General features: G+C 51.5%; 5 protein-coding genes across 5 annotated transcripts; 3 read left to right on the forward strand and 2 right to left on the reverse strand.

Annotated features, from left to right (window-relative positions):
* Positions 1–6,861: 6,861 nt before the first annotated feature.
* Positions 6,862–7,957, reverse strand: CGGC5_v013115 (uncharacterized protein; the record flags this gene model as incomplete). Its single annotated transcript, XM_066152867.1, has 2 exons — positions 6,862–7,056; positions 7,157–7,957. 2 exons carry the CDS (start codon positions 7,955–7,957, stop codon positions 6,862–6,864), a joined length of 996 nt encoding a protein of 331 aa, XP_066007708.1.
* Positions 7,958–8,102: 145 nt separating this feature from the next.
* Positions 8,103–8,789, forward strand: gloE-2 (2-oxoglutarate-dependent dioxygenase gloE; the record flags this gene model as incomplete). The annotated part of the gene is made up of 1 exon (XM_032027699.2): positions 8,103–8,789. The coding sequence occupies one exon, from the start codon at positions 8,103–8,105 to the stop codon at positions 8,787–8,789; it is 687 nt and encodes a 228-aa protein (XP_031875949.2).
* A 613-nt stretch (positions 8,790–9,402) lies between these two features.
* Positions 9,403–10,922, forward strand: BOA4-0 (Cytochrome P450 monooxygenase BOA4; the record flags this gene model as incomplete). The annotated part of the gene is made up of 4 exons (XM_032027700.1): positions 9,403–9,423; positions 9,494–9,885; positions 9,941–10,665; positions 10,729–10,922. 4 exons carry the CDS (start codon positions 9,403–9,405, stop codon positions 10,920–10,922), a joined length of 1,332 nt encoding a protein of 443 aa, XP_031875948.1.
* A 602-nt stretch (positions 10,923–11,524) lies between these two features.
* On the reverse strand, positions 11,525–13,410 carry CGGC5_v013118 (Trichothecene efflux pump TRI12; the record flags this gene model as incomplete). The annotated part of the gene is made up of 2 exons (XM_066152868.1): positions 11,525–12,051; positions 12,099–13,410. The coding sequence occupies 2 exons, from the start codon at positions 13,408–13,410 to the stop codon at positions 11,525–11,527; spliced, it is 1,839 nt and encodes a 612-aa protein (XP_066007772.1).
* A 519-nt stretch (positions 13,411–13,929) lies between these two features.
* On the forward strand, positions 13,930–15,754 carry patB-1 (Carboxylesterase patB; the record flags this gene model as incomplete). The annotated part of the gene is made up of 4 exons (XM_032027703.2): positions 13,930–14,052; positions 14,121–14,588; positions 14,644–15,040; positions 15,099–15,754. 4 exons carry the CDS (start codon positions 13,930–13,932, stop codon positions 15,752–15,754), a joined length of 1,644 nt encoding a protein of 547 aa, XP_031875936.2.
* Positions 15,755–16,119: the final 365 nt, after the last annotated feature.

The raw sequence follows: 16,119 nt of genomic DNA on the forward strand, positions 1-16,119 counted from the left end.
CCCACGCTGGTGCCGATAGCCAGGTCAAAGAAGAGGCGTATTGGCAGCTTTGTAAGCCTTTCGATGGCCTCCAAGGCCTGAAGCTGTCTAATGCCTTTCAATCCACCACCATCCAAGGCCAGAACCCGACGGCCGGCCGTGATCGGTTTCAAGCGGATAGCGCACCCGCTAGCAAATAACATGCCAGACCAAATGCATTGGTCAAAAGCCTTCGCTGTTCCTATCAACTGACGATCATAGCTTCGGCAACATTTCTCGCACACGGCACATCCACGTGGCAGGAAGATGTCAGCTAGCCTAACGAAGCACAAAAGGCAGTGAGAGGATATAAGGTTAGCAAGATTAGGCTATACTCTCTCAAAAGCTCGACATAAGACATTCAATAGTGTTCCGGCGTGTGATCCCAAGTGGTCTTTGCTATCTTGTAAACCTGGGACGAAACTACAGCTATGCCGTAAGCTGCGGGGACGACTCGCTGGCGACGGAGTGCTTCCATCACGAAATCTCGATGCAGCCTGTCGTAAACGACCTTCGCGCAGAAACCTTCCTTGCATAGTTAGCAGTCGATAACGAGAGCTCAGTCATGTCTTCCTACCCATATATAACATCGCGGCATCTATTGCAATGCCGTGAGCTAGTATTAATAGTCTCATCTTCAGGACCTCGTCTTCTGATGTGGCCTGCTCTACCCAAGACCACCAAGCATCAGCGAGCCACTTATTTGCCTCTTGTAAGTGCTATGGCATGCTTTCAAGATTGAGAGCAGTGACGTAGTCAGTACCCATCTTATGCAGAGACGATGGAGATCGACTCGTCAGCTGCCGTAGAAGGCCACGAGACCGCTTGAATATAGTATACCAGTCCCACAAGAGATGACTTTCGGCTCGCATCGCCCGAACCTGTTTTATTCTGTCAAAGACGCTACTGGGCAGCCTTCCGCTACACTCATAGACCGAGTGTATGCCTAACGAATGAAAGGGGAAGATGATGAATCCTCCTTGAGGAGGATAAAAGCTCTATGCGGTTGCATTTCCTCGTCCATAGAGAGAGCGTGTTGCGGGCAGACACAGCATCACGCACGAGGAAGCAGATGACGTCGCACAGGGCGGTCGTCCACCGACTAAGTAGTCCGCTGGTGCTATCATAGCTCACTGTGTACTGATCATGTCTGGAATGCGGGCTGCATTGGCCTTCAGCCACGGCGCTGCATTGGAGATTAACCTCGTTCAAGACCACGCCCTTTGTTCGTCCGAACAACAAGTACACGCCCTGCCGCCGGAGCGAGTCTGGTGTGTCGCGAACGATGCTCACTAACTATAGGCAAATCATGTCATCTGAAGCCGCGGTAGAAGTGAGGCCTCGCCGGTGAGCGATGCCCCGATTTACTTCTTAATGGCTGATAGGCGGCTGGGGGTTAAAGCAGAAATCTCCTCTGGACGAGCGGCTGGGATAATAGACGACGAACATTGCAATTCAAGTCTCAGGTATCATCTGCATAGCCATCTACACACGACATAATTTGGACCCGGAGGAGATGGAACGGCGCAACGACCCCACTGTGGATTGGATGTCTGATGGTACTGCACCTCGTCGGCGTATAGGTTCAATATAGTAGTAGTAATGATGGGCAGATGCATTGTCGATTGCCATGTTTGAGCGAGCCGTCTGTGGTTTATAGGTTAGTTCTCGTCGCTCTAGTTGGCGCTGGGCACTGACCAGGTGCCAGACATACACTACCGCTGAGTCACGTTTAGGGTCAGTCACTTTATCTCATATTAGCAGTCACCATTAAGAGTCGCTGTTGTCTGTTGTTCCGTTGTACGACAAAATCTGTGACTAGAAGATGAGATTGGCTGTGGTTGGTCTCTTAGGCTTATGATATATAGCGCAGGACAGGGAATCATTACAATGGATTTGTCATTACTGAAGCTTTTGCTATGTGCTATAGTTGGGTGCTGTGACTAGCTCGCAACACTAGCCGAGCATCAACTTGAGTACATAATAGAAAAGTAATTATTCGTTTAAGCATCCATTTTTCCGGTACGTAGAAGGCTGTCAGTCATGCATTAAAACCAACTAAGGCATTTACATTAGATTATCCTCATCCTTCCTTCGTCTGATTGTATTAGGAAGAACATATCGCGGAAAGCAAACATAAGACGAGCGCTATTTCCCCTATTTCCTGCCGCAGCCGACCTTTGCGACAATCTTGCCATTCTTTCTTCCCTTCTAACTTTTGTCTTCGCAGTTTGCCGCCTGGAGGCGCACCTTGTTGACTGCCGTATGACTCACGGGGAAATATTCGAGGGCCAGGATGGCTCACCATTCTTCTGTTTGTTTGTTTGTTTGATATTTAACGCCGTGGCGGCAAGGGCGCAGCCGCCCTTGCGGCAGACCTCCCGAAGGGTATGTGGCGTGGAGGGCCGCAGGCTCTAGCTATATACTCTGTAGTACGCGTCTCTTCCTAGCGTCCTCCAGATCTTGCCCGAGGGCCAATATGTGTTCTATCCATCCCTAGTTCCCACTGGTGCCCTAGTTCCGTTATAGCAATCTGCTGTCCTGGTGACTATAGGTAGTCTGTTGTTTTTGAGAGGATAGGTTAAGTCCTATCTCTTAGTAACGCGGGCAGATCTTCTGGAAGAAGTCTGTCACGTCAAGGAAGGCCTGGAAGCCTTCAGAGTCGATAAGTAGACCCTTAAAGTAGCGCTCTAGGGAGCCTATAGGTCCTAGAGGCTCCCTTCGGCTATAAGGGTAGAGGATAGGCCACCGTTGCCTCCTCACTAGGGTCTTACGGCAGTAGACCAGGTGGTCTGCCTCTTTAGCCTCCCCACAGGAGCAGGTGAGCAATGCCTCTGTGTGATTAAAGCGTTGATGATACTGTTCAAAGTCTCCGTGGCCTGATCGTGCTGCCAGGAGATAGTGAAGGGTAGCTCTTGGTAGAGCTAGTTCAGGAGGGCAGCCAAGGGTGGCCTTAAGCCCCAGCTGGGTATAACGGGGGGGTGCTTCTTGCTTCCACCATTTCCTATGCTGGTGTTGTTTGCGTTCTTTGGCCAGTCGCTTAATCCCTGATAGGGTAGCTAGGAGGCCTCTTGGGGCTGGCAGTGTTGTGCCCTCCTTAGCTAGGCTGTCAGCCTCTTCGTTTCCTTTTATCCCTTGGTGCCCTGGGCACCAATGGGTCTGTATGTTCTGTATCCTTGCTATCTCCTGGATCTCCAGGAAGGCCGCTTGTGAGGAGTCTGGAGCTATGCCTCGGATCCCCTGAATGACGCTGGTGTTATCAATGCAGATATGTATAGGCTGGCCTTGGGAAGTAAGGAGGGCCCTTTGGAGCCCTGCCCTCGCCCCCTCTGCCTCGCCGTCAAACACTTCTGCAATGTTAAGGCGGCCGCACCCTTGGGCTATCCGTTTGTTGCTGCGGTAGATAACGAAGCCGAAACCTGTAGCCCCATTAGGGGCTTTAGAGCCGTCTGAGTAGATAATTGTATGGTTGTCTGGCACAGTCTTAATCCAGTCCTGAAACGCTTTAGCTGCTTTCTCTTTATCCTGGCCAGCTGTAGGGTCTTGTGATCCTGAGAGGTGCTGTGGCTGTAGGAGCAACGGCCTTGGGCACTTAGGTAGGAGGGCTGCTGTTCTTTGAAGCCTTGTTTGCCGCCGCCCTAGCTGGGAAAGCCTTGGGACTAGGGGGTGCTGTTGGTCAACCTTCTGTAGGCGTGTAGCGAAGCGTAGGCGTACTGCTTCGAGAGCTACTTTCGCGGTAGGCAGGCCAGAGTCTCGGAGGAGGCTGCTGGTTGGCGTGGTCCTCCAGACAGGTAGGATAGCCCTTGCTGCTACTGTTATAACCTTCTCTACCCTCTTAACCAGGCCCTTTTGCCTTGTGCTAACTGTAGCTATCTGGTTATCAGCGCTACTGCTAGTAGTAGTAGTGCTGCTGTTCCTAGCTGGTCTCTTTAACCCTGCATACCAGGTCTCAGCTCCATATAGGGCTATTGGGAGGACACAGGCAATGACAGCTTGGCGAGCAGCAGCGGCAGGGAGCCCCCCTTTGGTGTTGGATAAGTGCCGCAGGAACTGGGCCACTTTCTTTGCTGCTGCCACCTTTATATCGACGTGGTGCCGGAAGGTGAGTTTCTTATCAAACCAGACCCCTAGCCATCGTATAGGTCTAGTTGAGGCCTTTATAGTCAGGTCCTTTGCCTGTATATCTAGTAGGTCCTTCCTCTGCTTATGTTTCCTACTAAAATGGACCGCCTCGCACTTAGCAGGGTCAAATGCTACCTTATTATCTGTACCCCAGTTGAGGATCTGAGTGACCTCCTGGCTGAGGGCTGTAGCATTTTCCTCTAGAGAGGGGCTAGTCGCTAGGAGGCCGATATCATCTGCATAGCCAAACCGTAGCTTCTGGTTATCCGCCAGGATATCAGCTATATAGAGCAGAAAAAGAATAGGGGATATCGGAGAGCCCTGAGGGAGCCCACAGGACAGAGGGAAGTCCTCTGTAGTAGTTTCCTCTAGCCTGACTCGGGCGGTCCGGCTGGAGGCGAAGGTAAATATCAGCCTAATCAGACTACTAGGCCAGCCCTGCTGTCGTAGCCTGAGGATAAGCCGGTTTCGTAGCACGGAGTCAAATGCCCCCTTAACGTCCATTGTCGCCAGGGTAGCAGTAAGCCCTAGATCCAGAGCCCTTTCGATCTCGTGGGTTAGGCAGGTTGTCAGATCGACTGCAGCCCTCCCTGGTAATGCCCCAACCTGCTGTGGGCTGGCTATCCCTTCTAGAATAGTAAGATATGCCATCCTCTTTGCTATCAGCCGCTCTAAACCCTTGCCTAAGCAGGATAGGAGGGCTATTGGACGCCAGGATCCAGTCTTTGAGAGGTCTGTTTTCCCTGGCTTCTGGATCATAACCACCTCTGCTTTACGGAAGGTCCTAGGGAAGTAGCCTGTTTGGACACAGGTCTGAAAGAGCTGCTGTATAGGAACACCTATCAGGCCCCAAATGGATTGTAGCAACTTTGTAGTAATCCCGTCAATCCCAGGGGTTGTAGCCTTTGTGAGAGTTGCCTGGCGTACTTCCTCAATGCTGACTATCTGTTGCCAGGGTATTAGACGCCTTGGGACTATAGGAGCAGCAAATGGGTTCCCAGGTAGGTCGTCTGTAGCGTCAAATCTCTCTAGTAGGGCCTTCCGCAAGGCTTGGGCTTTATCGTAGCTGTTGTTGATGGCCTGTCCATCCACTAGTAGAGGTGGGGCCTTGATAGCTAGGCCAGACTTACGCCAGCTTAGTATCTGGTATAGGTTCTGGCTAGATCTAGCCCCCTCAATCTTAGCAGCCCAGTAGGCACATTTTGCCTTCCTGACTGTGGTCAGAAAGGCCTTCTGCTCCTCTAGGATAGGCGGTGGTATTACTAGCCCAGGCTCTTGGATTTGTCGACGCCTTGCCTTAACAGCTGCTTGGTGGGCCTCTGAACACTCCTCTGTCCACCAGGGGGCTCCCCTACCCTGGCTAGTCCGTCTCTTCCCTACCGCCTGGATAGCTGTAGAAAGGAGGCTGACTAGTTGGGTAGCTAGGGAGTCTATTTCTGCCGGAGTAGGTGTATCCCCTAAGGTAGGCAGGGCTGGGATCCCTGCGCTTACTAGGTCGGCTAGCCGGAGGAGGGATGAGTCTGAGACTGTAGGGAGGCTTGTCTGGCACCTCTGTTCCTGGGTTTTTATAGGCATAGTTGTTGTGATAGCTTGGTGATCAGCCCCTGGATGTAGGTGTGGGCTGACATGGGCCTCTGCAAAGGGAATATTTGAGAAGGTGAGGTCTAGTACATGCCCATGGGTATGGGTTGGAGCCCCAGCTTCCCCAATGAACTCAAGATTATAGCCTTCAGCCCACTCTGCAATATCGTCCCCTCGGTTCCGGCTTTGGGAGCTGGGTTCCCAAGAAGAGTGGCGGGCATTAAGATCCCCAGCAATAAGGGCTCTCTCTGGTGGTTGATATCTTAGGAGGGTATTTGTTGTGTGGTTTGTGGGTTCACCTGGTGGCCTATAGACGTTTATAATAGTAACGTCGCCAGCTTTAATCCATAAGATATCCCTTGATTGGGTAGGTCTTTGTTGCTGTATGCGTAACCTTAGACTTTTGCGTGTGTAGGTCATGACCCTAGGCCTTGTGTCTCTGCTGTTCCAGAAGTCAACTGGCACATAAGAGTTATAGCCTGGGTGTGTATTAATTTGCATCTTATCTCTAAAGCCTGTCCAGGGTTCCTGGATCAGTACTATATCGATCTGGTCTGCCCAGCAGAGCTCCAGGAGAGCTGTATGAGCTGGGCTTATCTTCCCCACGTTACACTGGGCGACCCGTAGTACCCGTGGGGAAGCCGGCCTGAGCCTACTGCTCTGAGTCGAGGTCGAGGTGGGTGTAGGCATTAATAACGTTGTAGTCAGGTTTCTGTGTTACCCTCTGGCTTCTGCTGCTGCTTGGAAGCGGGCGGATAGGGCGGTTAGTAAGGGGGAGGGCTTCAGAGTCTTCAGCCTCATCCTCATCCATACTGCTGCTGCTTCCAGTTATGCTAGCAGTATCTGCAACAACAATTGAGTCTTGTGTAGGTGTGAGGGGTCGAGGGCGCTTAGATGTAGCGCCTGGCCTGGCCTCTGCTTGCTGTGTGCTGCCCAGGGAGCAGGTCTGGCTAGCTAGGAGGTCATCTGAGGCCTTGCCTCCAACCTTCCGGATCCCTCGCAGTTCCTTATAGGTGGGTATGACAAGTTTTCCGTTAACTAGTAGCGGTCTGGCTGGGCAGTTAGTGTGGCTTGCTGGGAAGGGCCCATAGCAGTTAGCACACTTGGGCCTGGCTAGGCATGGCCCAGCCTCATGAGTACCTAACGGCTTGCTGCAGTTCTCGCAGAGAGCTTGCCTGGTACAAAAGCGGTCTGAGTGAAAGCCTTGGCAGCCAGGGGAGTGTCGTTTGGGGGTACGCTTCCTTGGGGGAAGCAGACGGGCTGGGCCTGACTGGCCGAATAGGCGGAAGCCTTCCTTGACCTCTTGAGGGAGGGCGATGATGAGGCTTTGCGTAGCTGTAGCCAGGTTAGGGCTATCTCGGGTTGGGCGCCAGGAGAGGAGTCTTTGCTTTGTCCTTAGAAGGACCTCCTCCTCTATTTCAGATTCAATACCCACCTTACTTCCATCCAGGCTTGTGAAGTACAGGGGGCAAAAAGGGATGGAATACTGGTACCATCTAGTAGGCACTTCTACCTTCTCAGCTGTGAGACAGTTCTTAATCTCAGGGGCCCTCTGCAGGAGTAGGGCTTGAATCTCCTTGTTCTGGGGTCTCAGTGAGAAGCCAGTAGCAGTATGGCGAACCTCAACTAGGTCTTGTGGTTGTAGGTTAAGCTCTTTTGTGACTACCATTTTTACTGAATGAGGGGCCAGAGATCTAGACGTAGGGATATGTTCTGCAGGGAGCCGAACCAGTAGGCGGAGATCCTGGGTCTGTTTTGGCTTGTTTGCGTAGTTGGTGGGCTGCCGGCCTGTTGTTCGGCTCGGCCGGGGGCCGGGGCCGGGGCCGGAGAGGGGTCCACCTGCAGTGGAGCCTCCGACGGCCTGGGCGTACGTTTTTCCGGGCCCGGGGGTAGGGGTGGGTCCAGAGATTTCTGCGGTTGCAAATCTGGTAAAGGAGTCGATAAGGTCCTGGGCTGTAGCCTTCAGGCGTGCTGGAGCCGTCCCAATGAGGGCATCTAGGCCTTTTGCGAGGAGGTTCAGGGCCTCATCTCGGAGGGCCCGGCCTTCCCGGGCTTGCTGAAGGGCGGCAGTGGCCGGTTGTGGCCCTCTTCCCAGGGGCCAGATAGGGGGGGGCGTGAGGCCCCTCGGACGTGGGGGTAGGGAGGTAGGGGGGGGAGGGGTCTTCGGCAGGTTATGTATAGAGGATATGAGGCCGTTGGGGCCCTGCGAGGGGCCCGCGGCTGGCTGTGAGGCCATCGCGGGCGAGGGTTCTGGTCGTGGGGCTGGGTTTGGTGGTGTTAGTGTTAGGGTGGCGGGCCCAGCGCAGCACTAACAGTGGGTGCTGGTGGGGTGGTATGTAGGAGGGAAGTCCTGCCAGTTTGGGGTACTAATCCAGCTTTTGATGCAGATCTTCGAGCACGCTCTTATGAATGCTGCTCGTGACAAGCCCGCAAAGCTTCCGAAGGAATTCCAGGGGCGACGTGAAGTGCTTGAAGCTACGAATGAGACACTCGGAGATATTGGAAGGGTCCTGCTGGACAGTCTGTCAAGGTCCCTGAACCTGCAAGGCAAACAGAACCTTTCCGAGCACCATCGCAAGGGCCAAGCCTCTCCTACCGCGCTTGGACTTCTCAAGTATCTGCCTTACGGACCACAAAGCGAGGAAGTCGGCCATGTTTCCCACACTGATATTGGAAGTCTTTCCATGGTATTTTCTGACGTGGGTGGGCTTCAGGTGTATCATCCTGGAAAAAAGGCTTGGATGTTCATCCCACCCAAGCAAGGTCATACCGTATGCAACATTGGTGACTCAGCCGAGTTCTTGTCCAAGAATGTGTTGCGGTCGTCTCTGCATCGCGTCATCCCGCACCCAGCAGAGAAGGGCAAGAGCAAGCTGACTGTGGTGTATCTAATGAGACCTGAGACAGATACGGTATTTGTTGACCGCGAGGGAAAGGAGTGGAGAAGTGTGGACTGGCACAACATGAAGAACCGTCTGTTTGCCGACGACTTGGAGTCTCAGGCTAGCAACCTCGCTCTCACTGGCCGTCTGGGCCACGACGATCTTTGGGACGAGAAGGACAATTGACGAGTCACGTTCGAAATGCATTTTGATGGATCAAGTTGGTGGGGAAATTGATACAGCCCAATTTTATTATCTTGCACTCAAACATACGACTTGATGACTGTGAAACTATTTGTTAGGCTGACATCGCTCCATCGCGCCCGGGATAACCCCAAAGCTGCGCTAGCCGCCTCAAATGCGCATCGGGTTTTTCCATTTCAGGTAAACGCAGAACGATGCGGGTATCATCCACACCCTCGCAACGCTGCGCTTCCTTCTTTCTAAGCTTTGCAGCGTTTCTGTATATACCTTACCAGGCGGCAAACTGCGAAGAAGAAAAGTCAGAAGGGAAGACAGGTTTTATATATCTTAGTATGATTTTATCTCGGGCGTGCCCTGAACCCCTCTGAGTTGCGGTTTTGGTAGGCTCGTGCCTGAATTTCAACTTGATCTACACGACGTTGGCAGAACCAGCTCTGTGATGGAATACAACATCCTCCCCATGGGCTTTCGCCCGATCTATTGTTTGGGCGTCGGCTTGATTTTCTTTTTCCTACTCGTATGGCGTTTTGCGAAGAGGCCTCCCGAGTTGGAAGCGCCACTTTTGGTGGACGATTCTGGAGACTTCCTGCGAATCATGAAGAAAGGCTATACAGAGGTTAGTGTTTAACTTGTCGGGTTCTCAGCTCAATCGAGCTTATCGAGGCCCTGCTGACAAAATGCTCTAGTACCGCGACCACCTGTTCAAGATTCCAACATCTAATCAGCCGATGGTAATTGTACCGACTCACTTGCTGGACGATCTCAAGGCGTACCCTGAGGACTCGATCAGTTTTCGCCGGGAAATGTACGACCGGTACTTGGGGCAGTACACATCCGTCGCGTCTAACAGCAGTGCCATGATCCACTCGGTCAAGTTTGATCTGACTAAAAACATTGAAAATCTCATTCCTTTGATGCAAGAGGAAATCAGCTACGCTATGGAAAATTTCATGTGTGGGCACACGTCTGAGGTGGGAGGCTGGACCAGGGTACCGGTTTACGCCTTATCCACGCGTGTTATTGCGCTGGTGTCTGGCAGAGTTTTTGTTGGCTTGCCACTGTCGCGAAACGAGGAATGGTACCTTTCCCAAAATTCAATAGAGGACAATGGACTTTCGCTGATTTTTCGATAGGATTCATACCGCGATTCATTCTACCATCGACTCCTTCGTCGGAGCGGCTATGATGTGGCAGTACCCTTCATGGTCTTGGCCCATTATGCAATGGATCGTCCCTCAGACAAAGCGAGTTCGATACTACCGGCGCAGAGTTGCAGAAATGCTCAAGCCAATCATCAGGAACAGGCTCGAAGATGCGAAGAAAGGGTCTGACCGGAAGAAGCCTTCGGATATGGTTCAGTGGCTGATTGACAACTCTAATGGCCGTGGCGATGACCTTGCATTTCAAGCCAACGAGCACATAGTGATGAACGTCGCCGCCATCCACACAACCGGCGGTCAGCTTGCACATTCTTTGTATGATCTTGCGCGACATCCTGAGTATGTCCCTCAACTTCGTGAAGAGATCGCTTCGGTTTTGTGTCAGGACGGCAGCATTACCAAGCAGGGTGTCTTTCGCCTGAAGAAGATGGATAGCTTTCTACGTGAAGTGCAGCGGCTGAGCCCTCCATCGATGGTGTCCACAAATCGCAAAGCCCTGAAGCCTCTGAAACTCTCTAACGGTGTGATCATTCCCGCTGGCACATCGCTGGCTGCTTCCCCAGCTTGTGTGAGCAGAGATCCTACCATCTGGAAGGATCCAGATGAGTTTGATGGGCTTCGGTTCTTCAAGCTCCGGGAGACAGAGGGAGAGGAGAAGTATCAATTCGCCACCGTCAATGAGGACGCTCTGAGCTTTGGTAAGTCATACTCAAAGTTTTCTTTATGATTGGCGATTTCAGACAACGCTTACACATAGCTAGGTCATGGCCGTCACGCCTGCCCGGGGCGCTTTTTCGCTTCAGCGGAGCTGAAGATTGTCCTGATCCACATTCTCCGAGACTACGATATTGAACTGTGCGGCGACTACAACAAGGATCGACCTCTCAACCGCTTTGTGGAGGTTATGGCTGCGCAGGATGTCACATATGAGCTCCGTTTCCGCAGAAGAGCATAGTGCTCATTGCACTTGCTGTACGACGCAGACAAATCCAGAACGGGCAAGCAGATGTGGACTCGTGCGACGTGCCATGCATGTCGTCAAGTGCTCTTTAAGTAAATGAAAATAGATCTCAAATCCATCAAGCTCGTTAGACGTGCAATTGTAAACCACTCTATTACATCATATTTAGCTTACACACTCCTCTATATGTTTCGTCTTTGCGATGGACGGCAAACAAGCCGTTTAACATCAACCTGATGGAGCTGAGTTTGAAATGTTTTAATTTGGGTAGGTAGTCTGAGCTAAAAGATTTAAGCCTTCTAAAAATGTGCGGTTTACACCATTTCAATGAGTTCATTCACCAGGCCCGAAGACGTCACATTGAGAAGGCGGAATTGCAGGCCAAAGATTCTAAGCAACAAAAGATCTCACTCCATTTAACACTGGTCAATACATATTTTCAAAGCCCCTACTCATACATTGACCAAGTTTATTTTGGACAAGCCTTCCGCTAGGATTCACCGAACAACTGATGAGTCACTTGTTTCTATGAGGATCTCAAGAGCTCAATGTATGCGGTACGTGAACATGTCGTCACTGACTTCCGTTCGTCAGCCTCAGGTTTGCAATTTGCAGCTGACTTTCTCATGCAACTTTGACTCAATCTCGGGGGTCAGAAGACTAGCAATAACTCCTAGCCCACTGAAAGCGAGAGTTGTGAGGAAAACCGTCGAGTAAGCGCGCGCATTGGCCACCTTGAACATATCTACGCCAATCTCAATGATCGTTGAGTTGGTCCCAGGAACGGAAGCAAGCATATCTCGGTCTGCACCTAGGAGCCGCACAAACTCAAGCACGGATGCGGCAGGTAGACCAGCCTCCATCAACGCCGGAGGCACCAGCTGGGGTACTGTGGATGCGAGACGGTTGTTGAGAACGGTGGTAAAGATGGCTGCCGAGCAGGTGGATATGAACGTCCGCAGCGAAGTAGCAATGCCGACACCTGTGCCGATCACGCTCTGGTCTTCCAAGGTGACCGAGAGTGAAGCGAGACAAAGAGCATCGACCCATCCGAGGGCAAAGCCTCCGGTGACGAGGAGAGCAACAACAGTATCGCGATTGTGGGTGTTGACACATGCCGTTGCTATTGGACATTTCCCAGTCTTGTGAGCATTTCGCATTTCGCCATACATCTAAGCCAGCTGGTGATGCTGAGGTGAAATATCTTACCGGCATAGAGTGCTGCCCCAACAGTGGCGGTAGTAACGAGCTGCCATTTGATATTCCCGATCCTGGTAGCCAGCAAACTCGCGATGATCTGCCCGACTAACGGAGGTGCCGTAATGACGCATTTGAGCCAGCCCTGGTTCACCTCGCTTTCTGAAGAGTAGAGGACCGCAACCTGTGTAGGAAAGACAATGCTGAAGGCGTAGTACATGCTTGCCGCCATACTCAGTGTGAGTAGGACCGCCACCCATCCCGTGTTTTTGAACATTCCCAGGGGCACAAGAGGCTGCGGTGTTGGGCAATGCCACTCGTAGAAGACAAAGCCGACTAGTATCACACCGCCCAAAATGATTGTGCATAGCACTTCTGCGGACTTCCACGGGTAAAATGATCCACCCCAGGAGATTCCTAATAAAAACAAGAGAAGTCCGGATGAGAGAAGGAAGAGACCGCCGTAGTCGATGTCTCGGAGCGTGGTCTTCTTGCCACTGGTCTTGTCAAATTCCTTGGCTGCTAGCTCACCCCAGGATGGCGGGTGGTAGAACGCTGCCCAGCACAGCAACGCTACAACATTGATGGCGATGAGGATGTAGTAACATGATCTCCAACCACCAGGGGCGTTAGCGACAAGAGAAGTAGCCACAACTGGCGCAACGCCTGATACAGGTATCAGTAGTGCATAAATGTAGCTTGAGGCAAAGTAGCGGTACTTCATTGGCACGATTTCCGAAATGAGATAGGGGAAGGAGACCTGAGTCGCCGATCCCAGGCCGATGAGGACGTTTGCGCCGATCAGAATGTTGACCGTCTTCGAGGTTGCGCCGATGATGCAACCAATGAGGGCCAGCGCCGTGCCCGCAACCTGAAAATATCGCCGGCCGAACATATCGGAAAGCCGGCCGGTCATAGTCAACATAACTGCCTGGGCGAGATTACTGGCGAGAGACACCCAGACGATGTTGGAATCGGGGCCGATAGACTCGTTGACGGAAGTCAAAATCGGCGCAATGAGGGAGAAAGCTCCAATGCCCGCCATCCCGGCTAAACCGATGGCTGTGAGAGACCCGATATAATTCTTTGAGAGAAAGTATTCTCGGCCTGCCTCAAAAAGCTCTCCTTTGCGGTCATCGGTCATAGAAGTGCTGAGGGTTCCATCTGGAACATTGGCAGTCGTGGAAGTATTGTCAGAAGAAACATCTAAGTCGGTGGTTGACATGAATGTGTTGTATTTCGGATTGCCTGGGGCACCGGTATCCACTGATTTAGAGTCTTGCATTGCGATTTTTTGGTTGCTGTCGATGAAAGCAAAGCAGCGCTCGATCCGTGGAACACAAACCTCGGCTCTGCATATATTACCATGCATATTTACGGATGCGCACTGCTGTATTAGTCCAGTTTATCATCATCATGGAAAACTCTCGTCTTTCTCATTGGGCCAATTGGAAGTATTGAGACGTAAAATGCGGAAATAGCCATATACGGACAAGTCCGCTCGTCTTCGTTCGTCTTCGTTCGTCTTCGTTCGCAGACCACACAAACTCCCATTGGGAGTGTCAGACACTAACACAAATCGCTATGTGACCGATGTCAATATTGATTCCCCCACTGCATGCAGCTGTCTAAAGTACATATGTGACTTATTGGTGTGACCAGCCATGTTGGTGACTAATTGCTGGAGATCTACAAAGTACGTTGCGTCACACGTCAGCGGAAGCATCCTTGCTGCGGAGACATCATAGTATTCATTCTTGACTTCAGTAAAGTTGACTTTTGCACTAGACGGCCCAGAATCAAGATGTTCTTGCGCCTCGCACCTTTATTAATTGGGGTACTTCGCCTCGTTGGCGCAGCGCCCATGACAACCCAAACGAGCATCACGGTGGACTTGGGCTATACCATCCAAGAAGGTCTGCTCGAGGTGAGGCTGCTCCATGGGGCTTCGTCAATGTTTTCACTTCCAGATAACGGTTTCTAACTACGCGATAGACAAACCACGGAAATGTGCCCTATCTCAACTTCACTAACGTACGCTACGCGGCCCCGCCGACCGGTTCTGGGCGATTTCAGCCTCCAGGACCACCTGCGGAAAACCGAACTACTCAGACAGCAGGTTCTTACGGAATAGAGTGCCCTCAAGCCCAGCCTGGATGGTTCAACTACATAGGATCAGATGTTGGAAACCAGACGGAGATGCCCTCTTTTACTAAGGCTGACGTCTACCCGCCAAAGCCGGGTTCAAGCGAAGACTGCCTTTTTCTCGACGTCTTGGTTCCAGAGCATGTTTTCAATGTGCGAAACACCTCAAAAGTGCCAGTTCTCCTGTTCATTCACGGAGGCGGCTATGTGCAGGGCTCAAAAACAGAATATGGATCTGGTGTCGGACTTTTGAATGCTGCAGTCCAGAACGGCCAAGACCTGATATACGTGTCTATAAACTATCGACTAGGATTATTCGTGAGTGCTGTATAACGACTTCCCACTGTTGATATATAAATACTAATTCATCAAGGGCTTTCTTGCTGGCTCTAACCCATCGGATGTTACCCCAAATCTTGGCCTCCAAGACCAGACGTTCGCCATTCAATGGGTGCAGCAGCACATACACCTCTTTGGTGGAAACAGCAGTGCGGTGGCTGTCGTTGGAGAGTCAGCTGGAGCGGGATCCATCCTTTACCATCTGACTTCACCTGACGTTTCATCGCTTTCATTGTTCACAAGAGCCATTGTCCAGAGCCCGTACACATACTACATCCCAGAGTCACAGCAGACAGAAACATTCCGCCAGGTTCTGCTAGCCTCTAATGCGTCTTCGTTGGCCGAACTTCGTAATCTGCCTACTGAGGTTCTGCAGACTGCCAACGGCATTGTTGTGGGTAACTCTCGGCCGTACGGCACGTTTGGATTCGGTAAGTATTATATGGCGTCTCGTTTGGAGTTCCAGACTTAACGAAGTAATCACAACAGGCCCCGTAATAGACGATGACCTTTACACCGGTTATCCTCCCCTGCTATTGCGTCAAGCACAATTTGACCACTCAGTTCAAGTGATGGCAGGCCACAACACAAACGAAGGCCTCCTGTTCGCGTCACCTTTCATCCACCACAACAAACAATTCGACTCCAACATTGCACTGTTGTTTCCTGAAGCTCCCGGGTCTGCGCTATCGGCAGTCACGCAAACGCTTTACCCAGCCAATTTCAACGGAACATTCGGTTACGTGGACCAGCTGGGCCGCATAGCCCGAGTTATTGCAGATGCCACCATTATCTGCAACAACTATTTCATAGGCAGAGTCTTCGAGCCCCTCAATCCTAGGTTCGCCTATGAATTTTCTGTACCGCCAGCGTGGCACGCGAATGACCTAACCTACACATTCTTGGATCCAAGCAATCCGAGTTCGGGAGTTAACGTGACTTTAGCCGTCATTATGCAGCGGTACTTTGCAAGCTTTGTTACTTCAGGATCGCCTAACCCAGTTGCCGGAGGACTCCTTCCTGATTTCACGTCTGGTGAGGGGTTGATTGTGCAAAGCCTGAATAGCACCTTGGTCGGGCCTGTTTTAGATGCCGCGATCAATTCTTCGAGATGCGACTGGTGGCAGGAGGGACTTTTTGTCTAACCTTTCGGATCTTCGTTGGTTGTCTTCATGTACTTAGGTTGTTGTCATTTTGTAAAACAAGTGAGGGCTTATTGGAGCGACGTCAAATTGAGTAGTTCGCGTATGTATGAAGGAAGTCTCACCTAATTAGTCAAGTCAAAATTGGGTTCAACCATTTCAGACTATGTAAAAATATGAAGAAAGGCCCCGGAAAGCCCTTGTTCCGTTGATCTGCATACTAGCTCATTCATCGAATCCAACGTTCACTGGCCATGTTCCACTAGCACGATGTGACCGTCTGTGATTGTGACTTATTTTGTTATCTTTGGACACTATGGTAGTAACCAAGTCCACCCTTTCTGCCATTTGCCTACCATTCAGCCACT

This window comes from Colletotrichum fructicola (genome assembly GCF_000319635.2).
Source record: "Colletotrichum fructicola Nara gc5 chromosome Unknown KSG_Nara_v1_contig08, whole genome shotgun sequence".
In the NCBI taxonomy this organism is placed as follows: Eukaryota; Fungi; Ascomycota; class Sordariomycetes; order Glomerellales; family Glomerellaceae; genus Colletotrichum; species Colletotrichum fructicola.